The sequence below is a fragment of the Symsagittifera roscoffensis genome, chromosome 3, assembly GCF_963678635.1.
Source record: "Symsagittifera roscoffensis chromosome 3, txSymRosc1.1, whole genome shotgun sequence".
NCBI lineage: Eukaryota > Metazoa > Xenacoelomorpha > Acoela > Convolutidae > Symsagittifera > Symsagittifera roscoffensis.
The window spans coordinates 24,756,862-24,783,867 of record NC_087064.1 but is presented as its reverse complement, the minus strand read 5'-3'; the positions used below and the strand labels follow the sequence as shown (position 1 = coordinate 24,783,867).

At 35.2% G+C, this 27,006-nt stretch overlaps 2 protein-coding genes across 4 annotated transcripts in view; both read right to left on the bottom strand.

The window, feature by feature from the left end:
- LOC134841515 (leucine-rich repeats and immunoglobulin-like domains protein 2) overlaps positions 1 to 27,006 on the bottom strand; it is a 441,437-nt gene that overhangs the window by 202,682 nt on the left and 211,749 nt on the right. The window lies entirely within an intron of this gene.
- LOC134841120 (homer protein homolog 2-like) lies at positions 39 to 23,142 on the bottom strand. Of its 3 annotated transcripts, none has more exons than XM_063856907.1 (10): positions 22,251 to 23,142; positions 21,319 to 21,484; positions 18,666 to 18,797; positions 17,532 to 17,617; positions 16,747 to 17,013; positions 3,311 to 3,467; positions 2,693 to 2,737; positions 1,876 to 1,986; positions 1,354 to 1,448; positions 39 to 596 (listed from the first exon to the last, which is right to left on the bottom strand). In XM_063856907.1, exons 1-10 carry the CDS (start codon positions 22,262 to 22,264, stop codon positions 461 to 463), a joined length of 1,209 nt encoding a protein of 402 aa, XP_063712977.1. In that variant the 5' UTR covers positions 22,265 to 23,142; the 3' UTR covers positions 39 to 460. The 3 variants fall into 3 exon arrangements, with proteins under 3 accessions (XP_063712977.1, XP_063712978.1, XP_063712979.1); XM_063856908.1 differs by having other exon boundaries at positions 2,702 to 2,737; positions 22,251 to 23,141; XM_063856909.1 differs by lacking the exon at positions 2,693 to 2,737 and having other exon boundaries at positions 43 to 596; positions 22,251 to 22,855.

The following is a 27,006-nucleotide window of genomic DNA, read 5'->3' as shown; positions in this document are numbered from 1 at the left end:
TTCACGCTCTAAATATCGATATCGTTTTTTTTTACTCTTTTGATGTTATTTCCTAGCTTACTCTAAGTTTTTTGGCCATCTGGATCACAAAAAACTTTCGGCTATCAACAGGGCCATCTGGATCACAAAATATTTTCGGCTTACAACCAGAAACCGTTCGATTCGCTGCAGTCACGACATTGTCCGAGTACGTCAAAACTGCTATAACTGAAATATGCGTTTTAAAAACCACTTGAGAAATTGGGGCTCAGTTGCTTAAATTAAGCCGAAATGCGGTTTAAGGGAGAGAGGATCGTTCGAAGGTCACGTCTCCGAAATAATATCATTGCGAGTAAAGAACTCTTGCAAGTCTTTTTGTATAAAATTATAATTCGAATTAATTTTCTGGCAATTACCGACCAATCACATTTCAGTGGTCTCTCTATGACAATCGTGAACGCATTCGAGAGACTGATTCTATTCATAGTTTTGACTGTAGAGTGGCGTTCATGAGTTGCAGCTCCTGGATTTTGCTGTTCATCTGGGACGCCATCTCCTGCTGCTCTTTTTTCTTCTTCCCCTCATTCTCAGATTTGTTATTCAACTCCTCCCGCATCGAGAACACATGAACAATTTTATAATCATAAACTCGCTTAAGAATCCAGCAAATTACAAAACTTATGGGCTCTTTTCCAGTCCCCCCTTTCAAAATACCGAGTTTTATGTTTGTTTTGCGTGTTATTACGGCTAAATGCGTGATATTACGCTGTAAAGTATGAAGAACAACTCTGTTCAGAATTGTCGATTTGTTCACCACGCCAAACTTTGTAGCGCCGATGCTTATGGGCACCGTAACCCTACAAAGCCTGTTAAATTACCCTAAAAACAATCTTAGATGTCAAGCTGCCCAAATCCAATCATCAAACCGAACTTTTTCAAGTAAATACAATTTATTAATTAAATGCAAGATTTTAACTTAAACGTTTAACTGACTAAGAACGAGCCCATGATTTATAGCTTGAAACCCCCCCCCCCTTTAAATAAAGAAGTTCATAGTTTGTGCCTGCTCAACCATAGCATGGGGGACTTTCAAATCGTAGAAAACCTTTCACCAACATTTTTCGGGAAAACGGCAGTAACCTCATCTTCACAGCCGAAATCAAACTTTTATTTATGATGAATTGTTCTCGTAGAATCTTGCAAGGGAAAAATTTGTTCGGTATGAGGATAAGGACAAAAATTAAGTTTTAAGAATTAAAAACTTAGTTTTGCAATAAAACCTGAAACTATTCCAAAGCAACCTAAAACACTTCTAAAACAACATCAGTTGAATCAATAAATTATGAAGTGTCGCTTCTCAATGATTGAATTACCTGGTCCAGTTGACTTCTCAGACGGTTGTTGTCCATCTGGAGTCTGTTGTTGTCATTCTGGGTTGTGAGGAGCTCCTTGTTCAGAATAGCTATTTCCTAAGACAATACACGCAATCAACATTCTCCACTTCGGAATAATTTGCTCTGAACTAAAGCGCCAAAAAATCTTAACATCATAATCTGACCAACCATTACAAAACTGCAAGCTTATCCACGGCACCTGTTTTTGCACACTTCCCAATGTTTTGAGAAGAACATCTCTATTTTGAAATCAAAGTTGTGGTTTTTGCAACAAAACATGTTCTTTGAATGCAATCACAGAAAATAAAACACCTGCCAACTTGCCCGCCTGCGCGTAAGAAATTAGGGTGACTTGATAAGGGAGGCTCTGAAAACCTGAATACAGTTTGAGTGCCATTATCTCAATTTGGATAGCACGCGCGGTCGTTTCCGTGAGTCACCTCAAGTTATAAAAAAAGATCAATGATTTGAAATACTGAAATGCAATTTAGCCGATAGGTACCCTGTCTTTCTCCTGTAGTTCCTTCTGTAGGCTCTGGATCTTTTCGTCTTCCAGTGCACTCAGTCGCAACTGTTCCTCCCTCTCTTTCTGCTTGGCTTCCATCTCGGCTATCTGAACACAAACAGCAATCAATTTTTGTGTTCAGCTAATTCAGGATTATAGCTGCTTCATAGGCAACAAGCAGACGCTACTTAAAGTAGACTTTTTTGTCTGAAGTCCTCGTTCTTACCATTGACCGTGTGGATTCTCGCGGCTTGACTTTCGACCCATGTTTGAGCGTATTCCACAACTAAGGAGCAGGCTTCGAATCTTGCGAAAAAGTCTTGCGACTCGGAAAAGTCGAATTTCCATTTATCTGTCAACAAGTGTTATAATGCACCCTGTACTTACCAGTCATAAGCATAACATTATCGAGAGAGATTATTATCAATCTAATCAGTTGCAAAAATGGCAGAAATCTGTTCATGCGCCTACTGGAGTTTGGAAAATTGGAAAAATTAAAAAGAAAATTCGTTTATTTGATCACAATTTGTATCAGATAATTCATTGAACCCTCCTATACGAGGGTAAAGGACTAAACGGAGTAAGGGTTCCGCTTTTACATGCTTAGGTATCATTTACCAGGGAAAGGGGGTTGTTAATCAGTTCGAATCAGTCGTTAGAAAATTTGAAAGAAATATGGTATTCGTGCTTGTCTCAATTGAACTAAACTATTGATCTTTGGCCAATTTGGTAGTCATTAAACCAATCCATATCTAGAAGTCATTTGAAATGAAAAAATAAGACGAGCAAATCAGATTTTTGGCTAGAAAAGTACCTTTCTCACATAGTAACTGGGTCCCGTTGCGTAAAGCGCATGAAACTAAAAATTCGGTTTTCTTCAATTTTTTTTGACAATTATGAGTTGTAAACTAAACAAAAAATCCCTTTAGGTCTGTTTGCAGCGATTTACAGCGGAAAGCCCTCCTAAGTTAAACTTCTAATAGATCCATTTTTCTAATTCAAATTTCTAAAATTTAGTCTATCATTTTAATTCATACCTTAAATGGCTTTGCATTTGGCTTGATCTTCCAGAAAAATTTTTAAATGATTAGAAAGCTAGGAAACTATTTTCGAAGTTGAAGTTACAAAAAAATTGTGGTCACTTTGGAACTGTTATTTGAGCAAATTTGAATTTAAAATAAGGATACAAAATTTTAGACTTTTAACACTTAAAAAATGGCCTTGCGTGTTGACAAATTTTTGAAAGGTTTGGATTTTCTGGAAACAATTGCTCCTCGCCCCTGAAAATGTTGATGCATATTGGTGCTATAAGCACTTTTAGAAAACATTTAAGAAATCCAGTTGACCTAAAGAAGGATTTAAGGATTTAGTGAAATAGTGCTCCCCCTAACCATACTGATTGTGATTATTATTAACTAGTTATATCTACTACCTTGTTCTTGGCCTCGAGACTGTCCTCCCTGTACTTGTGGAGCAGCTTCTTCCACTCCTCCACATTGGCCGCACTCTCCCTCATCGCACTCGTCAACTTCACATTGTTCCTCCTCAGCCCCTCTATCTCCTCCTCCTTCCTCTTATTCTCTCTACTCCTACATGAACAAATACAAAGTAACAAACATAGCCAATCAAAGATTGGAAAAGAGTAATGAACGCAAGTGAACACAAAAAAACACTGACTTTAGAACTTTCGAATTTCAACAAAAAAATAGATTCCTTTGAAGCTTTTTGAATTTCTAGAACGATTTATGACTGGCGCTTTTTTGATAACATTAACCCAACTTCAGAAAACTGGAGTAAAGTTTATATTCCGCTGGAAATCTAAAAAATAAACACCACTTTTGAAACTAGAAATTGCTCATGGTTTTTCGCGCCATTTGCTTATTTTTGGAGAATGCTAATTACGTCACTTTAATCAGATGAATTTCAATATAACTCAAAAAGTGCATATATACCTGCATCAATATTTTAAGACTTTTTCTTTAAAAAAAATAATTTTTCTAAAATTGTGAGCTTTACCTTTTTGGAGCAGGTCATGACTGTTTTTTTCGAATTTGTTGAAAAACAATCTACATCCAATTACAGTTAGCAGAGCCAAAATACAGACACAATTCGTCAATTTGTTTTCAATTTTTCGGGTTTTAATCAGTTTCTGTCGCATACATTCTGAAGTTCCCACACGATCAAATCATAGAACTGGCCGACCTTTTCTTGTTTTTAGAATGCAAGGGAATGTAGCATTTAAAGGCCAGCGCTAAATCGTGATTCATTTCGTAGGTGACTTTCAGGCCCATTTCAAGGATTTTTCTCATGTAACTCTGTGAGAAATAGAAACAACAACTCGACAAACGCGCTCCAGGGATCGTTTTTGGAAGAACTGAAGAGCAGCTTGCTCAAAATGTATCCAAACTTTTTCAGGCCGGTAGTTGGGTGCTATATCAATTAAAGTCTGCAAAATACGATCGTGTGTTGTTTCGGTTTTGTTGGGACGAAATGCATATCTGCAAGCTAAGGCAATACCCTATACACTAACATGAACTGATAATAACTGATACAATATTTTTGAACTAGTTTTATAGTGTCCATCGGCTACCCAGGAAGAGCGTTTTTCCAGAACTCTCAGCATTTTGGGGCAATTTGAGGCCAGCATTTATGGGTGTAAGCTCAGCAGTTTGAATCAGTTTGTCTATCTTCAGTTGGTAGGGCAAATTTGCACAGGCAACTGCGACAGTTGGAGTGTATCTTTTGCTGAGATATTTCAAATGCTTGATGACGCTTTGAGCATCTAATTTCCCGGCTGAAATGTCATGGTTATGCTCTGCACGCGTCTCGACCAGTTCGTCATTTACTGTTATGACAGATGTTTATTATTTTTGAATTCGGTATGTTGAGCAAGTCCAGTTTTCGGTAAACTTATTTTTCCTCTTGAAATTAAGTTCGTAATAAGACGCAATAAGACTTGGCTTGTTTTTAGATAAAACTGTGCATTCGAAAGAAGTTTAAATCAAACTGTGTGTTTGCATTTTTTATCACTTGAGTACAGAATAAATTGACTGTCAGAATTTTTAATTTGTCAGAAAAATTACCTTAAATTGTTAAGAATTAGCACAAGGAGATTTTATAGTAATCACAATAGATTAATGAAACGTCTAATTGAAAAAAAAAATAGAAATTTGTCAATAAGTGTCCTAAGTAATTTGAGAAGCCTCATTTCAGCATGTATAATTGAGATAGCCCAAAATTCTCAATGTGACGCATGCGTTGATTGTAAGATTAATTTTGGTGTGATGAGATTTAGCATAACTAATTCATACAGCAGTAACTTTGGTGATAAGTTATGAAATACGATTGAAAATGCTATTGATTTAAATTTTTTTTAGTAGTGAAATTACTAGGTTTCAAAATGTGCGTTGTTAAATTGGCTGGTAATAACTTGTAGGACATAGGAAACCATGAAAACTTGAACTAAGTAAAAAAAAGTAAGCAATCAGGTATCTAAATTGAAAGATATGATTTTAAGCTGGTTAAATTATGCAAACGGTTGAAAACTTTTCATAGCAGTTGAAAAGACAAACAGATGAAATAGACAGTAAAAATGAGTCTTACCACTCAATTAATTATATGAAATTGTTCTATAAAAACATAAAAACTAAATGTAATAAAATTAACCGAATTTTTTTTTATAAATTAGATATTTTGTGAAAATCATCCCCCCACACGCCAATAAAGAAAAAAGTGATAGATTTCGCTCCTAGCAATATTTCAATTTTGGCAAGTAGGCTCCCTTCAACCAAGTTGGAACGATTACTATGACGGATTAAACCTCCGCTTACGCGTTGATAGCGCGAAAGATATCGCGCGTTAATTTTCCCAAATTGGCCAAAATGACAATCTTTAAACCTATAACTTCACAAAAAGTAAAAATAGGTGAAACATCTTTTCAAATTTTCGCTCAGTACAACAAAATTTTTTGAATGATAAAAAATCTTCCGTTAAAACGTTAAAATGGCTAGATAAAAAGTCGAAATTGGTCTGAAGAAAAAAACCCACACCGAGCACAAGTTTTCCGTTAGTTTCGTTATGAAAGACGGAACTAAAAAAATGTTTCACCTGTGATCATTTTCGTAAAGTTATAAGGAATTAAAGATTGTCAGTTGGGGCAATTCGAGACAATAAATGTGCGATAAGTTTCGGACTAGTAACGTCGTTAGCGAAGATTTAATCTGTTTTAGAAATCGTTCCTAATTGGATTGAGGCATGCTCTTTGGTCTATTTAATGCTTTGCTTATATGCAAAATATATCAATTTGTACCTTATATAGCGTGTGGGGCATGATTTAAAAGAACCTTAAAAAATTCGAAATTTGATCAATTTTTATAGAAGTTTCATCTATCATTGTTTTTTAAATAAATTACTTCAAAGAAACTAAAAAACGCTGGGAATATTCAAGGTTTCGATCTAATACCAGCAGTCTTGTTTTTGTTAGAAAATCCGTTTTTCAAGAAAATTGTAGATCCAACGGCTTAGGAGGAATTCTGGAATGCTTTATCAATCATAAAAGTTTGAAAAAATTGGAAGTTTGATTATAAAACCTCTTGTTTTAAGAGATAGCATTTGCTTAATGTCATTTTTTATTGAAAAACAATTGGAGAAATAGGTAAATTCAAAGTTGCAGCAAACAATTTTGGTAAAATTATGTGCTTTTTATCAGCCTTACCATAAATCCAACTGAACGAGGTCCATTTGATTTCGACCGTTTAAAGTCAGCAGCATATGAAGCCAAAAAATTAAATGACCGGTTTTGAAATGATAAGCAAAAAACGCTCTAACAGTTATTCATGAATTGTAAGAAATAAATTCCATGTGATCCAAAAAAACTTCCATTTCGAAAATTGCTGTTCAAAATAAAATTATGGGAAACCATGTGATTCAAAGCTTATAATATTAAGAAGACTAAAATATACGAAAATCTTTTGCTTACATTTCAGCAAGAAAATTAGAAAGAAATCCTGGCGACATAAAAAAATAAATGATTGATTTTTTTGTTAATAGAGATTTAGAAGAAGCGTTTTTCCATAAAAAAAAAGATATTCTTGTTCAAGCCGTTTGATTTTTTTTACACCTGGATGGTTAAACAAAAGTATCAAAAACCAGGTGACTTTAAAAGCAGCAACATCAAAAGAAATATTTGCAAACTCCTAGCAAATACTTCTTAAGAAGGTATCATAACAGATGGAGAACAATCAAAGAAACGGTGAACCAGAAAAACTGGTTATCAAACAAAGAATTAAAGACAAGAACAAAGAAATGTAGAGATAGATCTCAAACAAGCTGTGTATTTTGATCTAGAAGGGGACTGTCTCAACAGTCCTTTTTCATAGAATAATGGGAATGTAGTTGGTTCTCGTTTTCTTTGGTTCAAAATTTTGCTGCAAATTTGACTGATAACTGTTTTCGGCGACAAGGACAAAAAATATTGATAAGTTTCTGGAGAAAATAGGAAAACTAAGATGATGCATTTACTATATATTTAAGTAACAAAACTATTGACTTTAATCACTTTATGGAGTTACAATTTTTTTTCAATATAAGAAACAAACGTGATCATTCGAAAGAATCGAAAAACATATCTTTCGAAAAAAAAATTTGAAAAAATGTTTCAAAATTACAGATAGTTTTTTTTCGGGAAAAATCCGTTGACATGGGTCAAATAAAATAAGATTAGTAGTAGTAGTAGCTGAAATTACACTAAAATTGTAAAATTATTTAATTGGGTCCGAGAACGAAAGTCATTCAATTCGGACCAACTTTGCTCGACGCTGAGATTAATTTTTTGAAATATTTTCAAAATCAATATCACAACTATAGAGCTTTAATAGGGTATCACTCTGTGAGTTTTCCTTGATGTAGTCAAAATTGACCGGAAAGCATTTTGAAAAAAGGAGTTTACGTCATAATGCTATCCCACTCTTCCAAAATGGCCGGAAAAACAAACTTTCTTGATAAAATGTTACTTTGTTGTAGCTAATTCTAAGTTAAAACTATAAAAAGAATATGGAATTAAGATGAATTAGTCGGTAAGTTAAAACATTAAAACAATGAGAGATCATTCTCTCCGCCGGAGAGAATGACCAATGAAGGTCATAATAAAGTGACCAGTTAAATAAACTAATATGTTTTGCAGTAATTGCAAAACATGATGTAAATCACAGCATTCCCCTAAGCAGGAAAAAATTTTTAAATTACGAGTAAAATAAGCACCATAACTAACTAAGTCTGACTCCTTTCTCCCCCTTTAGGACTAGGAAAGAAAGAAATTAAGCGCTGTAGTAAGGAATTGACATTAACTGGAGCGCCACTAAGTGGTTAAATTCGAAAACTAACTGAGAATTAATTATCCGGATTCCGACGGATATGAGATGAATTTTGAAAAAATTGAAGTATGGAGTAGATGTCGTCGAGTTTTATGTGTGAAGTAATGCTTTTAGATACACCAACTGCCAAATTGCCGTAAGTTTTTCCTTTAAAGACTAGGAAAGAGAGGAAATCAAGCGCCATAAATAAGGAGATGACATTAAACAGAAGCGCCACTATATGATTAAATTCAAAACTAGAATTGTGAATTAATTATCCGGATTCCGACGGATATGAGCTGGGTTTAAAGAATTCGAGATGAAAAAAAAAAAACAAAAAAAATTATCACCAAGTTTTATGGGTGGAAATAACTGGTTTGAGTTATACCAACTAAAAGCAGGTCGAATTAGGGAAATTTAGAGCACCAATTTCTTTTGTTTTCCTTTTACTGACGGTTTATCCAAAGGATCGCTTATCCTTTTGGTAGCGTATCCGAAATTACTGAAGAACGTTTTGATCTCTGAGGTTAGCACCGATTATAGGGTAGTATGAGCTCTTTGAAATGACAAGTGACTGGGATATGTATAACAAATTGTTTACAAAGATTTATAATCGTTTAAAAAGTTTTCGAGTTCCTTGTTGAAAAGTTCACTATCTAGATCAGAAAGATCCCCAAAATTTTCCAGTTCCATCCTTAGTGATTCGTCCGTTGATGAGGTTGATATTTGGTTCGAAGATGATGAACTTGAGTCAAGAACGATTAGCTCCGCCGGAGTCGTCTTATTGTCTGACGTATGTGGTTCTTTAATTTCAATCACGATTGGATCGGTCGCCGAACCGGATGTTTCTTGTATGTTATCTACTGAATCAATAAAATAACGTTTGCCATAAAATTTTGGTGGGCCTACATTTCTACCAGAACGACGGATGGTAGGGGTAATTTTACCGGATTTAGTAGTAGGATCGGTAAGTACAGTGCACTCGTCGGATGAGTCGTTAATCTCGTAGACTGGGAAGTCTGTAACCGAGTTGTTGTCCGTTGGATTACACTCATCTTGTCCGTTTTGATGCTCCGAATTGTCGTTGTCCCCTCCCTGGGTCACCGTTTTCTGTTCCTCTGTACTAAGTGTTCTGCCGGCGGGTATTATGCTTATTGGACACTCGTAAGGTTGTTCTCTAGGTTGTTCGCTGTTAGGGTCGATGTAGTTTTCTAAAACCTCAGATTTTATTTCGGGACGTGTTATAGCGGAATTATGATTATTTTTGATTGAGACATGAGGTGTATTTAGGTCTGAAATAAAGCGTTCCCTGGCTACGTCTCTACAAGGAAAACCGCCCGCTATCCATTCCCATTCGCTAGTGTCCGAAATATCCGAAGGAATTATCATGGATTCATCCGAAGCGAAGTAACCTGGGGGTGTTGTAGACTTCTTTGCGTGATGTGTTTGTCTTCTGGTATGTTTGTGTGAAGACCCTGATACGTATGTCCTAGTTAGGTTGTCTGAAGTGGTCGGGTTCAACTGTCTTGCCGTTCTTCTGGTTGGCTTTCTTGATCTTGGTTTCCGTGATGGTCCTTTCTGTTTCTGACCTACTTCAACACTAGCATTAGGAAAATACGGGAATGAAATGTTTCCTTTAAAAGGTCTGATTTTGTTTGAGGTATAAATCGGAATCGCAATATCGGATTTTCGAATTATTTTTCCGTCGGATAACTTTACAGTCGAAGTAGAAGAATTTATAATTCTTTTATTTAGTTCCTTATAGAAACAGTCTCGATTTATATTGCCGTTGGATTTCCGAAGGATTTTACCTTTGAATGGACTTTTGATTGATAGTCTATTGGCAGTGATTTTCGAGGAAGAAGCATAGTCCGTGTCATAGCCTTTTTCGGTCGGGTTCTGGTTTTTCTTGGCTATCAAGTCGTCCTTGTAGCCGTCCTCTAGTCTGTCATCTGCATTCCAATCCTTAGCTCGTTCCTTAGACAGTATTGATTTCCCTTTGTCTAAAATTCCAAAGGAGGGTTTACCGGATGCTAATTGTTTCCAAATGGTATTTGGTTTTCTGTTATAGTATATCTCGAAGGGTGAACATTTAATTTTTGATTGATAAGAAGAACGTAAATTCCAGATGATTTTTGAAACGGCATTCTGTAGAGTGCTTTTATCATGTTCTTTTGAAATAGCCAGTAGTTTAATTTTCACGGTGTGTACTAATTTTTCGACCAATCCGTTGGAACGGTGGTCGCCTACTGTACAAAAGATTATTTTGATGTTGTTGGAATCGCAGAATGATTTGAAGTCTTGACAAGTGAAGCAAGTAGCGTGATCTACCCTTATAGAATAAGGTATCCCGTGTAAGAATATGTATTCTTGTAAAAATTCTATGACTGTTTTTGAAGAAGTGGACGATGTAATTTTTGCCGACGGGAATTTAGAAAATCTGTCAATACAGAGTAAAATGTATTTCTTTGACCCCCAGTAAGAATCCAAAGGACCCGCGAAATCTAAATTTAGTTCTTCGTTCGGTTCCGATAGTGGAGGAAGTTCACTAATTTGTGACTTAGGAATGACAGTTTTCAAATTCTTACCCGCCGATGTACATTCTGAACAATTTTTTCCGTGGAAGTAGATTTGCCTGTTAATATGAGGCCACCAGATGTATTGAGCCAAGTATTTCATTCCAAATTGACCCGGGTGAGTTTCGTGTAAGGTCTTCATCATTGCGTTTCGTAGAGTAAATGGGATAACAAGTTTACCGTCCATATAAAGTAATCCGTCGGATTCATGCAGGTCTCGGGTAAAATGTTTGAAATACGGAGAATTTGCATTAATCTTCTCCACCTTATTTTGAGGTGCTTTAACAATTGGGCTTAACATGGGATCATCTTCTGTCAAGAGAGCTACTAACTTGGCATTAAATAAAATATTTAAATCCAAGGGTCGATCCGGCAACTTCAAATTTTCACGGTATTTTTTAACGAGATTAGCGTGGTCTGATAAAAGTTGAAAGTCTAAAACTACGGAAATACCGGAAGTGGTGGGATTAATTACAAAATTCTTATTATTCATATTAACAGTATCTACAATTTTTTTATCTACAGGTGAATTAATTAAACTACAATTAGAGATTAAAAAATAAAGAAATGCGGAATTAGAAATTGAAATAATTAGAGTATTTGTATTCGAATAATCCGTTGGAATGCAATTTGAAGTACAAAATTCTGTTCTTTTGTGATTAAATGAGCAAATTGGAAAAGACGAATTAATGAGTTTTAACACTGCTGCTATTAGGTAATTACGTAATAGAGCATAATCGGAATTTTCCAGATTAAAACCAATGGCTGAGCAGGTAGTTCTTAGTTTCTCCGGCGGATTTAATGATTTATTAATCTTATTAATGTTTGCTACTACGAATTCTTCGTCGTAGTGTGATATTGGAAGGGCATTTCCTGATGGGATTCTTGAAATAAGATCAGTAAAACCCATGTCTTTTCCTGCAATGTGTTTGATAGAGAAATTAAAAGGTAATAATCTGTCTACCCATCTTGTTAATCTACTGTGGTAGGTTTTATTCCCGTGATTTGGTGATAACGCGGATAATAAAGCTTTATGGTCGGTAATTACTTCGAAATCTGATCCGTAAAGATAGTTCTTATAATGTTCGACGGCCCATACAACCCCTAGAAGTTCGAGCTCGTTCGTAGAATATTTAGACTCGTGAGGGTTTAAAAAGCGCGAAGCGAATGAGGTTGTTTTCCAATCGTTCCCGTGGAGTTGTTCAAGCGAGGCTCCAAGTCCGTTATGAGAAGCGTCTGTTTTTACTCTAGTTTTACGTTTCACGTCGAAATGGGTATTCTCTGTTAGGTTTACGATTTCCTCTTTAATTTTTTCAAACGCTTTTGCATGGTCGTCGTTCCATTGGAATAATGATTTCTTGTTTAAAAGTGGTCGAAGTGGACTTCCTAAGGATGCTAAGTTTGGGACAAATTTTATGTATTGGTTTGTAGAACCAAAAAACGAACGTAGTTCTTTCAAATTCTTCGGAATAGGTAAGTCTTTTATGGCTTTCGATTTGTCGAATAATGGGGTAATACCAGATTTAGAGATTTTGAATCCCAACCATTCTATTTCTTTTTGAAAGAATTTACATTTTGACCATTTCACCGCGAAATTATATTCGTCGAGAGTTGATAAAATTTTTAACACGATATTCTTGTGCTCTAAGAAGGATCCTTTGGAAGCGATTAAAATTTCATCCAAATAACAATTGGTAAATGGGATTGAACCTAATGTAGAGTCCATTACTCTTTGAAATTCGTTAGGCATATCCCCTAAGCCGTAAAAACCAGTTAAAAATTGGTAAGTACCCGTAATGTCGCCACCCACGATACTGAAGTTACATTGGTTACTAGTGAATTTATCTAATGCTAATTGACTGTACGCGTTTTTCAGGTCTAAGTTTGTAAACCACACTTCTCCAACGGAATCATTAGTAATTTGTGCCGCGACATTGTCTACCAGTTCGTGGATGTTTGGCATTTGATATTTGTTCTTGTAAATCTGTTTGTTTATGAACTTGGAGTCTAAGGCTAATTTGATGGATTTATCTTTTTTACAAGTAATGACTATTGGACTAATAAATCTGTCTTCGTCGCAGTTTTCTAGTTTTTTGATATGTCCTTCCGCCTTTAGTCTATTTAATTCAGACTTTACCGCGTCCAGTAAATGAAGGGGAACTCGTCTTCCCTTTAGTTGGATTGGTTTTAAGGGTTCGTGAAAATGGGTGATTTTCATTTGATTCTTTATTTTTCCAATCCGAAGGAATAAATTTTTGAAAGATTTTGTTATATTTAAAATTTCCCTATCCTGGTTTGATTGAGAGATGGAATTTATTGACTTACACTGTTTGTTAGTCTGGAAATGTGGAAAGTGTTTCTGAGAGACTTCTATCCCCACTTTTGGAAGGTTGTCATTCCCTAGGATATTTCTCTCGTGTCCCTCGGTTAAGAAGAATTGACAATCGTTGTCTGACCAGCCGTTTGAAAATATCGGAAGCTTCACCTTTCCAGTAATGTTTATGGCATTATCTGTGAATCCACAGTATAGGTCTCTAGTTGATTTATCCACTGGATAGATTTTCAAGTAAGGGTCTCGTAACTTTAATTCGTGAAGTACGTTTTTCTTAAGGAAGCTCACCGGGCTTGCTGAATCCACTTGAATGTTTAAAATTACTTGGTTTTCTTTTCCGAGTCCAATGTTCAATAATTTCTTTAATTCTTTTCCATCGTTATCGAAAATCGTAGTTACATTTAGTACAGAATAATCGTCATTTTCACTTTGTCCAGATTCTGACCATGCGTTTATTACACCACAACATTCTCTATCGATGAGATCAGTATTTACATCCGGAATATCCGACGGATTAAAATCTGTGTTATCTACAATTTGGGTATTTACAATGTTTACATTTTTGCGACGAGATTTACAAAGTCTAGTGAAATGTCCTTTGAATTTACAAGAAGTACAAGTCGTGTCCTTTGCTGGGCAAACTGCTAAATGACCTTTCGAGAAAACACCGCCGCACTTCATACAGTTGTTACTCTTTTCGATGTTAAGGGTTGGTTCTCTTTTGACGTTAAAGTGGTTACTTGGTCTGTGTACGGATGATCCGTTGGATTTAAAATTATTTGTTAATTTCAGGTGGTTTAAAATTCCTTTTTCATCTATGAGTGCAACATTTAGTGCTTCGCGTGGAGGGAGGGTTTCTGTTAACAATTTCCTTTGAATGTCGTAGTTTTTCATATTATTTATGAAAATGTCTCTTATCCACTCTTCTTCTCCTGCGGATATGTCGCACTTTTTGGCCATTTCGGCTAAGGCACCCCAAAATTGTTCAAGGGATTCTCTTTCTCGTTGCTTTCTATTTAATAGTTTATGTCGTTCAAATGTGACATTTGTTTTTCTTACGAATGCAATCGCTAAGAACTCCCAGAATTCCTTAAAAGAAATTTGCAGAACTTTCACCTTGGTAAATTTTTGTCCAAAGATCCTTTTTCCTTCATTACCCAGTGCCAGATATAAGACCGAACGTAATTTCTTGTCTGCTTCTTCTATTCGCATTCCGTTGAATTTCTTGGTTTCAGTTTTTATCTAAGCAGTTTCTTCTTCGTCATACCGTCTTTGCTCTTGAGTGTTTCTTTCTAATCTGGAGCGTCTTTGGGCATCTGTTTCGCCGTCTGTCGGGTTTTCCAAATTTGGAGGTAATGGGTGTTGTCTCTCCGACGGATTGAATAGATTTTCTATGTCAATGTTTTCCTTAGCAATGATAGCTAATTGAAACAGATCGCTCCAGTCTTCCCATGGAATGGGAGGGTCTACCGTATGGTTTTGCCAAAAAGGAGGTATTCCTCTCACGTTAGATTCGTTAGTTGACTGCGCCATGATAAAATGTTACTTTGTTGTAGCTAATTCTAAGTTAAAACTATAAAAAGAATATGGAATTAAGATGAATTAGTCGGTAAGTTAAAACATTAAAACAATGAGAGATCATTCTCTCCGCCGGAGAGAATGACCAATGAAGGTCATAATAAAGTGACCAGTTAAATAAACTAATATGTTTTGCAGTAATTGCAAAACATGATGTAAATCACAACATTTCTATTATAAAAACCAAGCACTGAAATATTTCAACTGGCGTTTGAGGTCTCTGAAGCAAGTTAGAAGTTTGTGTACCTTTTTGGCAAAGTACACATTGATATAAATGCTATCTCATAAGCGCTATTTGAACAAAAATAGTGTCTCACATTAAATTGGAATGATTCCTGAAATAGATTAGTTCACCGCTTGCGCTATTCAGCAAAAGAAATACACCACGCATTTTTAATGAAAAGTTACAAATGAATTACTCATTATCAATTACGTGGTTGAAAAAAAGTTTTTGTCGAAACTGCTCACTAAAAGTTAAAACTGGCCTGATTCGAAAGAAAACACACGAATTCCAGCAGTTTGTTCGAAAGCCGGTGCTAAAAGATTACTTTTATCAAACTTGAAATTCAAATAATTAGACTGCCTCTCAATGTGACTGAATTCGCTTTTAGTGAACAAACAGGTTTTTCATTTCTTTTACCTTCAAGGAGTTTCAAGTACAAATTGATAAAATTTGTTTGTATTAAAGCCAAATTGGGACATATTGAGTAGCAATTTTCACAAAGTGAAACCCCCATAACCTAAAAAATAATGAAAACCGGTTATATGTTTTTCAAACTTCCCTCAATGTTTTCCAGTTGTTATAAGAACTCCACCAAAATGGCTAATAAAGAGTCAAATTGGTCTGAAAAAAGAAATTCTCACCATGATTTTTTGGCAATTTTCACACATCTGCTTTAATGTGTAATTTCAGCTACAAAGGGATACTCAGGGCAACGCAAACAAAGAACAGATTTGTTCTCAAATTAGTCATTACTTCAGATGATTTAAAAAAAGATAATAAGCAGAAGTTGACCTGAAAACAAAAAAGCCTTGCATATGTTTACCGTTACTTATTTTTAAAATCACAACAAAAATTACGAAGATAACTTCATTCACATTTTTAAAATCTCATAAATAATAAACGATTTTTTTCTTGCTGTATTTTTTTTCCGCTGGCTTTAGTTTTCTTTTTCAGTCTTAGTAAAAAGAAAATAATTCAATCCAGTTGATCAGTTTACAGAAATTACAATCGCGCCGTCTTTTCATCCCGAAACCATCTCATCTCAAATACAGAGGATGAATTCTGAGCCAAATACTGATTTCTGAACCAGATACAGAACCATCTCATCTCAAAGGTTGCTGATGATTTCTGAGCCGATTACTAATAACAATTTCTGAACCAAAAAATGCCTTCGGTGGTTGTGTTTCTAAGGATTCCAAAAAATTGAAGAAACTACCTCAACCCTTGAGAAATTTTTCGGGTAATCGATACTAAAGGTTGCGACCCACATATTTATTTATCCAAAATTTTAGGTTTTGTTCGTGGTTTCAGCTGCCAACCCGCATTGCTATAGATTTCAGATAACAATAAATGTTAGTATGCAAGTTCAGTAAGAACCAAAAGTGCCGAATCCACTTACAATTTGCGGATTCCTCAAACAAATTCTGCAGATTTCCTCACATTTGGGGAATCCACGTACAGTTGTGGAATCCAGAATAACTAGCTGCATTTGCTTGTTATCAAAACAAAAGTGCCGACAAAGTTTACGTTACAGGTATTTGTACGCGGAATCAACGTAAATTTTGTAGGTGGAACCCACTTACATTTAGGAGCATGTTTGAATACTTGTCTCTGAAATCCAGAAACATACAGAAACAAAATTGTGCGCCCGTCCAGCGCAGGGTTTGGCCTCGTAATGTTTTAGTTTCCAAACTTTTAGTTTCAAAAGCATTTGCATAGAACTATCCGAGCACAGAGCATAAATGATTTATCGCCAAAGATAATCAAGTGATGAAATTGGACCAAACTAAGGTTTAGAGGTATATTTACAATTGGTTCAGCTGGTGCTGTGATTTCTCCCACTCTAACTTCAGTCTCTCGGCTTCATCCGAATGGTCGTTCAAGTCGCCGTCCAACTCGTGCAATCTATGTCTTCCCTGCTTCGGCTTGTTGCCGACTCCTGCCTCGTTCGGATGTTTCCGGTCCATGATTGGAGATGCGTCTAGGTCTTTGAAGGGCGACGAGGCCGAATAAAGACTCTGGTACTGTTTGCCATTGTCTAATGTAATCGGTTCTTCGTCACTGTTCGGCAGAGGCCTAACACAGAAAAAAAAACAATATTGCAAATAATTGAAACAAAGCTAGATCTTCGAAACAACTCCGAAAAATATTATGTTACAGGGAGCCAAATTTTTAAATGAATTCGATGATATTATGGATTCTAAAAAGTTTTTGAAAATTTTGTCGCTTTTTCTTTAGATTTTGGTTCTTTTGAGTTTTCGCGTATTGCGTGAACCATAGTGTGACTCTATTTTGGAAAAACCTTCTGCATTTTTCGGAAGGTTTGATCAAAATTCTTTTTTGAGGCGTGCCCGCCCAAAATTAAAGTAAATTGGCACCCAAGGCGACTTCAGAAACATTTAAGTATTAACCGATCCTTAGCACGATACGAATTTATCCTAATTTTCAGATTATAAAAACTATTAGCAGATCTCGCACAATTGAGAGTTTCCGAATCTTTAAATTTCCAGAGTGTCTGCTATTTTTTCTTATATATCTATATATATATATATATTTTTGCAGATGGTTTTCAGATTTTTTCCCACTTCACTCACCCATTCGACTGACTGTATCTGTTGTTATTCGTGACTGGAGGTGGGGGCGTGGACTCCTCCTTGTACTGGTTGAACTTCTTGGAGAACTGAAAATAACTGTCTTCAAATCTGGCCAGTCGGTTACCAACTGGGGTCGTGGAAGTTGCCACCGAGTTAGTACTAGTGGTAATATTAGTAGCAGGTCTATCAAAATCAGGGACAAGCGCTGTTTTTTTGAAAATTTTTTGAGAACGTGATTTGTTTTTCAATTTCTCCGTTAAAAAAAATAGTTTTCGTAGAAAAAAGTTCGTGGAAAATTTTCCGCAAAATTTTACAAATAACAGATTTGATTGATATGTTCAGTTATTTGCAAGAGTGACAATATTATTTTTCTTTAAATGTGGCGCGTTTTTTTCCGCATGTTTTGCTCCACATTCATTGCGGGATTTAGTGTGAGAGATATTAGGAGCGAAATAGATGTTTAAATCATTCAAATTGCAAATTAGTAGTTTTAAAAAATGTAAACTCACTAATTCAATTTTAAAATAATTTTCGCGAGTTATGTTCTGAGTACAATCCATTTTCACAGTTGTAAACGATTGAGAAAATATCAGAGGAATAAGGACGATTTTGAAACTAAACGGACTTTTTGATTTTAAAAAATCAGATTTTTTTGCCTGTCCCTGATACTAACGAGGAAGTCATCACGCTTTTGTTAGACACTCTTGGAATGCATGTGGGAATGCTTTCTGTTCTATAATGGCTGTTGATCATTTTGGGAGTAATTGAAACAGTTTGAGTGGATTTATCACCTGTGCTCCTGTACATTTATAACTAATTTATAAACAATCAAGCGTTGTAAAACAGGCAAGTGTTTAATCTCTATCTGAAGAAAGATTTTGAACGAAAAGCCAAAAATGGACGCTGAATTTGAATCCTATTTTTTTGAAGCATTTGAAATTTAGTGGGCAAAAGTTTAAAATGATCCCAAAGCGCTTAGATGACTAGATGTATGTTAGATGCGTTTGATAATTAGAAGTAACAAAAAAAGCTATTTGATTTTTGGTATTAGAGGGGTTTCCTTTTTCACTTCTGAAGTCGTGAGCTGCAAATAATAATTGACAAGTAACAAATGAAACTGAGTGAATTCCTTACGTTGGAGAGTTCGGTCTCGTTAGCAAATCCCAGTCCATACAATACTCCATTACTAGTGTCCAACCACTGTCCAAATTTGTGGGAGGTCTTGATGAAAGTGTAGTCAGGTGAAAGCGCACTGCTAAAAACGGGCTGAAACGCAATATCTCAATTTTCAATAACAAATAGAGCATTGCTTGAAAGAAACGTGAAATCATAGAAGCCTTCACGTAAAGTGACGTTGATTAAATTGTTATTGCTTCTTATTTTACCATGGAAATTTGCGCCATCAAATTGCATAACGATGAAGTTCGGGCAACCTCATTACAAAGCAAAAATATATGAACTAATTGATCTTTTATGTTCAACCGCAGCTGACTTTTTCGTTAAATGAGGTTTCAATCAGTTTTCGTTTTGCTACCCAATGTTTGTGTTACTGTCAAAAGTTCTGTCAAATTGCTTAACCATTTTTTATAGCTTTTAACCGATAATCTGACAACGTCTTCAATTTTTTTAAAATTCTGACCTTCAAATTGAAACTTATTAAAAATATTTCTTGGAACTTTCGCGTTTGACTTTAGTCGGCGTTTTATGAGTTCTTTTCTATTAGAAAAATTCACGTCAGAATAAAAATGCTGCGGAATAAAATTTGTTTTGAAGACAGGTACTTGAAGTTATGCAAAAAAACTGACCTCTGAAAAAGAGCATTCATTTTAGTTTGCTCATTTGACAGTTCAAGTGCAACTTGAAAAATTCGTTTGCAATTTCAACTCAAATATTGAAAATATATATTGAAAACATCCGGACAAAACGCAATAAACTCTAGATAATAAAAACGCGTTTTTTTTCAAAATGGGTTGCGTTGAAGCGAAAAATGATGACGACCAGATTGGCTTAAGATTCCAGCAGAATTCATAATCAAAATTCAAATTTTACCCCACAAATGTATCATTTATGTGGTTTTTTAGCACCATATATAAATTTAACCATATGATTTCTGCAGAAATTTTAAGCAAGTTTTGTCATTTAGTTTTGCCTAAACGCAACCCAATTTAGAAAAAACGCGTTTTAAATTTCTAGTTTATTGCATTTGGTCCGGATAATTTAAATCAGCGCTGTAGAGTTGGAACTGCAAACGAATTTTTGCACTTGAACTGTCAAAAAAGCAAACCAAAATTTTTGCTCTTTTTCAGAAGTCAGTTTTCTTGCATAACTTTAACCCCAATATTTCAAAACAAATTTCATTCGACAGCAATTTGACATGCAATTTTTTAATAGAAAAGAACTCATAAAAACGCCGACAAAAAAGCAATTGCGAAAATTCAAAGAAGTGTTTCTAATAAATTTCAGCTCAAAGGTCAGAGTTATTTCAAAAAATTAAGACGTTGTTTATTAAATTTTTTAAAAGCTATAAGCAATTAATTGTTTTAAGAACAAATACATTCAAAAAAGCTAAAGTAATAATTCTGTTACTCGTTGATGTACTTTTTCTTGGGTGTCGGAGAGAAAATTTTTTAGTGGATGAAACCGAGCTTCAACAACAAGTTACAAAAAACTATTTCATCTAAAATTATTGTATTCTTTAAACTTACTGAAGGGGGCATGGTTCAGGTGGGGGAGGGGCCGATGTTGGGGTTGTAGGTTGTAAGGTGGCAAAAGGCAAAGGTTAGGGGGGAGGGGAGAGTTAAACGAAATCCTTTCGCAATTTCAGAACGTTCAGTTTTAGAAATTGATTGTGCCACTGGCTTTGCAAAGCTTCCGCATTACTCATTTGATGAATGTAGAACTTCTTGCAAAATTTTGCACGACCCGAAATAAAAATGAAATGGAAAAAACCTATTTCAAAAATGGGAAATGGATTATAAACACTTTTAAACTTCAGAAAAACAAACGATTTTTAAAGATTAGTTTATTCCATTTCGTTGTCTGAGTGCAACATGGGAATCGATTATTTTGATAATCTTTTAGACCACAAAAATCCATTAAGTAATTTTTTTTTCATTTTTCACGTTGAAAGGATATCCAGTTTTGAGGGTAACAAAACATTTTATGTTGATTATGTTTTTGAATTTTGTCGACCTTTTTTAGGTCGAACAAAACGATGTTCCGAGCGCTCCCAGAACACTATAAAGACCTTATTTTGACTGAAAACTTTTGCGATGAATGGGTAAACATTGTCTAGTGTTTAATACACTACTAAATTCTAGTCATTTTGCCCTGTCGTTAGCCAGATATAGTTACCACAAGCAAACTGCCAATTCAAAACTAATGCTGTTAAAAAGCAATTAAGCAAAGTAAAACTTTAGTTGTAACCTGGGTCGTAGTTTTGAAATTTTTGAGTGCAACGGTCGAATCAAATGTCAGAATTCCTACAAAAGTTCATAGTCGCGCAGAGCCTATAAAGTCCAACTAAAAGACGAAATTTAAGGAACAGCTGTATTTGTAAATCGAAAGTCATAAATCAAGCCAAAAACAGGAGGGGAACTTTTTTGGATGGGATGTGGGTCATTTTTCAACAAACCCTCCCGCCTCTCCCTCCCCCTTTTCGTCGTTTTTTCTATTTGTGAGTATTTTGACTTCCTTTTTCACGCCCAGTTTCACTGTTCACTTCTCACTTCAAAACCTTAATTTTAAAACTTACTTTTTTTCACTTCTAATTCAACTGCTGACTCACTTTAGAGTCTACTATGCTGGTGACTTTGTAGTTGTGCCGAGTGTGGTCGTAGCAGATGTCCACAGGCACTGACCCCTCAGCTGCTCCCGCCGGAGTCCACTCTTTCTTGCCACTGTTCGGCTCAATGAAGAACACGTGTGCCCTACTAGTGAACACTGGCTGCTCACTGAAACGCCAAAGGAATTGTTCACGGACAAATTCTATATTAAAGTTGGTTGGGCTACAACTCGTAACATTGGACGAATCGTAACAAGGCATGGGCAAGTAACGAAACGCTGGCGCCGCTGCGCTTACATTCGGCACGAGAAGAATAGTGCGCGTAAATCAGTGTTTGCCACCTAATCTGATACGAATTTTCACCAGTTCCGAATGGTCGCTTGTTACCTATTGTCGCTTGTTACGAATCGTCGACTGTTACGAATTGTCACCTGTTACGAATTGTTGCCTCGTTATTAAATTTCTCCGAAAAGAGACAAAAACCTCTCGCATTTTTGTCCTTTCTCTTCCCAGGATACATGGTCTTTATATGAAACTTATATAAACATCATTTATGCGCCAGAGAAACAGCCAACATATTCAAGAAAACACTTTTTTCATTAAAAATCACAGATTTATAATGCAGTGTACACTGTTAACATGAAATTAGGTTGAAATATTTTATAAAAAAAATCACAGTAATTAAACAAATAAAATAAAACCAAATTTGATTCAAAAAAGGCAAATGACTGTAAGTGGTCAGTGAGTGAAAGGATTATGAAAGAGAAGGGAGGAAAAGGAGCTTTTGAAATTCATACGAATATTTTTTGATGACAACTGATTTGCCAATTTTTAAAACCAAAAGCAAAGAAAGCACCGATGAGATCGAAAACTAATTTTGACTATTAAATTCACTTGTTAACACCCAAAACAGCAGAAGTGACATTTATACTCACGTCATTATTGTCATCTACGTTGTCTAAGGAGACGGGTCAAAAAAACTTCAAGTTTTTGACAGTATAGCACTTGTGTTTTAAGAAAACATGAATCTCTCGCAAGAAAGGCACGAAATGTGTTGACCGAAATTAGAAATAAATTGTAATCAAACGCGAATTAATTTTTTATTACAAAAGTAATTGAAAACGAAGTCTAATCAAGTCAAGGAGTAATTTGAAATCAAGTGGCGACTAGAAAAGAGTGCGAAAAATCTTCGATTGAAGCAAATATTACAAACTTTGCCTCAAATGTAGTTAATAAACGCCACCGTACACATATAATCAAGACATCAAATTGGTATTAGTACCATTGCTTTTCTAAAACAAAACAACAAAAAACGAAACTTGCGATTTAGCTTCACCATTTTTGGCGGCTCTAACAATAACATAAAATCACTTTCAAAATGTTATAGTGCGCCGACCGCGTTTTTTTTCTATGCATTTTTTTATTACAACTCTTTTGTTTTCATCACAAATTCTCGTATAACGTGGTGCCAGATTATTATGGAAGGATGCTGGCTTAAGTATTGTCCTGTATATGCAGCTGTTTTTAATATTTAGTGCATGAAGGATTATTCCACCGAAATTTGTTTTGATGGCCATGGAAAAATTCTATCCATGGAATATTATGTCTCGGCATTTGACTTGAAGAATAGGCCTCCATTGCTTTTTGTAGAAATAAAATGGAGAACAATTAACTGGCCAGTCGAAAAAAGCAATTGGGGGACTACACTATAATCCGACCTGCGGAACTAGGAAACTCTGCAAGGCAATTGAGGACGCTAGAATTTCAGAAAAAAAAGAGTCCATAATTTGCAAACTCAATAATTTAATCCGATCTTGAGGCTTTGCATACTTATATTTTCAAAACCGTGTCATGTAACACAAATAAAAATATGGTTTTTGAACCGGTCAGATTATTTCAATCACCAACCTTTTCTGGTTCTTTGGTATTTTTTAAAAATATTTTGTTCTGTGAGACATTTGAGAGAAATCTCATATATCTAAATAACTGTTTCTTGGCAAAAAAGACTATTGTATAAATTGCAAAAGTATTGAATTAATCTGCCTCAAAAAAAATTTCAAATTGATTTGACTATCATTTTGTATAATTTTGTATTCAACATTGCTCATGGGGTCAAAGAAAACTTTAACTTTTCCTTTTTGAGAAAACACTTCAATGGGCTGGTGGACTATTGAATGTTTCGTTATTGTAGAAAAAAAATTTATTACTCATTGGTTCTATGTATCCCTCTCTTGACGAGATTTTTAGTGAGGTTGCAAGTTTAGTTTGATTGGGTGCTGCTTTTGCATAGGCCAAGAACAGATCAAGGCATCAACAGTAAATGTAGAGATTAAGAGGCAGGAAAAAGAAAAAATGCATATGCAAAACTTACCCGCAGATTAAACCAACCGACTAGATTTTTGAAGAGCTCCTTATTAATGCTGGGACTGGCTCACTTGGTTTGTCTTAGGTATTTTTCAAAATTTTGTATTTCTGATACACTTTCTGAAAAAAGAAGATGCTCGAAGTAAAAGTAGAGCAGAGTTCAGCCTCAATTTCAGATGCTCCATGATATGCTCTGTGTGGGTTTTTATTCTGACTAATGTTTATTCAGACCATGAAACTCTCGTCACTCGGGAGATCGATATCTTGATCTAAATGATCACAGCCCGGTGTGCATACCAATATAGTAACCAGCCACAATTCATTCAACAAATCTGTTCATTTTATATGAAATAAACGCTGGTGAAATATCTCCATAAAACCGTTCCAAAAGGAATCGAGGTAGCTAATTTAATAACTTTATACACGACTTGTAACACTTGAAACTTAATATGATCAGCAAAAGTTTAATACGCAATTGACCAAAAACTGTTTGAGATCAATTAAATGGAAGTCGGAACATTCAGGGTTTTACCCTGATACGAGCAGTCTTGTTTTGAAAAATGCAGAAAAATATAAAGCACACTAAAACTCTCTTTCAAAACTTTTCAAATACTAATTGATTTTTTCATTTCATTGCCCGGGTTGACAAAAAACGCCTATCATACACTTTCATGCTATTTCATAGACCAAAAAAAGTATGAAAATACTTTTCATGTAACCAAACTTGGCGCCTATTTGTTTTAGTTGAGTTCTAAACTAATTTTGGATAGTTTTCGAAAAAATCTTCGATTTCAATATACTCCGCATATGAATTGTATGATAGGCATTTTTCTTGTTTGGACGTGAACCCGGGTGGTTCACGAAAATGACGACTCCTTTTTGACACACGTGCCGCGGGCTGTTTTCCAGTTCTCCCCCGTCCTTTTTATTTTTTGTGCAAATCAAGATATGAAATTCTATTTTAAATGACTTTTCATGTTATAAACTGCATTAAAATTTGTCAACGTGAACAGATGATTAAACCAAACCATACTGCGCGTTATTATACAATTCAGCGTGAAACTAATTTTAACTATCACCCTTAATAAAACTGCCTTCTTCTGATTAATAACCATCACCCTTAATAAAACTGCCTTCTTCTGATTAAATAAAACTGAATTCTTCTAACTTTCGAGCACGTTACCTCAAGACTTGTTTCGGCTCATTGGCTCAAAGCTTACTATTTTTTAAATACCTATTTTCTTAATTTGTGAACCATTTAATTCAAAATAAGGCAAAGCCTTGAATAGATGCAGTTTTCCGCTAACGTTTTTGCCAGTTGAAAACTAGTGACAACGTCAGCTGGTTTGGTTTTACCAGGAATCAATTGAACTTTCAAGTTACGTGTTTTATGTCATTCAATGAGCAAATTTTGAAAAAACCTATCTTCAAACTGATTATGAGACTTAAATTTTTGAAAAAGTTTAAAATCATTCAAACCAATTTTATGATACGAAAGCTTAAAACCCGTTAGTGTAACATAACCGTTTATAATAACCCGGGTTACACAGCCGGGAAAAAATCTTGGATTTTCTGCCAGGAATTTACAAAATCCAGGGCAACACTACCAGGAAGTCTAAAAAAAATCCTTGAAAACCAAGCCTGGACACCTGCTTGGTAAACTTCTTGGAAATCCAGCAAATCAGCAATTTTTCACAAAATTTTTTTTGTTAGCACCCGGAAAGTCATATTTAGGCCCGCAAAACAATTTTAGAAAAAAAGTGCACACAAAAAAGAAAGTTGTTTGGCGTTTAAAGTAGGCCAGACTAAATTTTTCACTCAAAAGAACCATAGATCAATGTGAGAATTTTGTGTGGAGCCATAATATGTTTTTTTTGTTGTTTTCAAACGGTAAGATGAGCTTAAATATGATGGAAAAGCGTCTTAAAAGTTTTCAAACGCCGTTTTGTAGGCAAAAACTATCAAGTCTCATGGAAAAAGTTATGTCTTTTGGTAAAATAAAAATTTGAAACTTACAACTTTTTTCAATAATGAATCATCAAATGCGTGTTTTCTACGAGGTTCTGCCTATTATCCTATGAGTTTTTTAAGTCAGAATAGCTTCTGGTATCTTTTGATTTCGGGCAGGTTCCAAAGCATTTACAACTTTGAAATTTTAAACAAAAAAATTATAAAACTCCAGGCCTGGAAAACTAGACTGCTCTTCGACATGGTTTTTCCCCTGGCTAGGCCTGGCTCTAGGGATGGACTACCATGGACAGGTAAACCGGGTAAACACATGCAGTGATGAAGTTTCATAATTGCGAAAAGAGACACTTGTGTACGTTGGGAGCAAAAAAAAACAGAAATTTTGGTTGCAAATAAGTGTCCGGAGCCTAAGCAAAAACGACGCGTGGAAATACCTATTGGTTCAATAAGAACAGTTGAAAAAAGATACAAGGGCTCACCGATTGCGAAGAAAATTCACCTATTGTTAGAATGTATTGGTCCAGGATTTGTTGAGTGGAACGCAGCTGCCAAAAACCCATCAGTTTTAAAATTTCAGAACATTTCTCAATTCATTCATATTAATCAAGGAATCTAAAGCCAACTTGTGTGGAAAAGAAGCGTAAAAGCAGAACCTTGTACAAACAACAATCCGCGGACAAAACAAAACAATTCAAAATCAGTACTACGAGAGATTAGGAATGTTCGCAAAATTGAACAAGACCGCTCATATCAAGGCTGAACACCGATTGTTCCGACTACATTTTAAGGTTTGCGGAGTAGTGTTCGCTTTAAAAGCGGAAGAAACTACACCTGTTGTTAAAGCGTATGGATTTGTTTTTTGGATAGAACACAATTGTTTAAATTAGAAACATGGGAGAAACATACGATGGGTCTATCCCTTACGTTGCAATAAACGAACATTTGTTGCAATAACCGAACATCCCCCCACACGCTATTTAAAGTACAAATATATCGCAGTAAAAAAAGTCAAAAACATTCCTCAATTCAATTTGCAACAACTTATATGAAATATTTGCATGAAAAAATAAATGTATTGCAAGTTAATTGTCCCAAATTGGCCCAATTAGCAACTTGTAAACCATCATAATTTTACCAAAAACGATCACATGAGAAATTCTTTTTTAAACTTGAGCTCAAGACAACAATACGTTCCAAATGATATTTCAAAAATCCGTTAAAACAGATAGTTAAAAAGTCGAAAATTGTCTGGAGAAAAAAACCACGCCGAGCAGAAAAATCCCGTTATTTTCTTCGAAAACAGTCGGAATAACAAAAACTGAGCCATTTTTTGCAAAGAAACTACACTTGTTGTTAAAG

What these genes read in the sequence shown, in the direction of transcription:
- LOC134841120 (XM_063856907.1), bottom strand. An exon ending in ACGAGACCGAACTCTCCAAC is followed by an intron (nt 17,618 to 18,665) that starts GTAAGGAATTCA and finishes AGTTATTTTCAG; the next exon opens with TTCTCCAAGAAGTTCAACCA. An exon ending in AGATACAGTCAGTCGAATGG is followed by an intron (nt 17,014 to 17,531) that starts GTGAGTGAAGTG and finishes TTTCTGTGTTAG; the next exon opens with GCCTCTGCCGAACAGTGACG.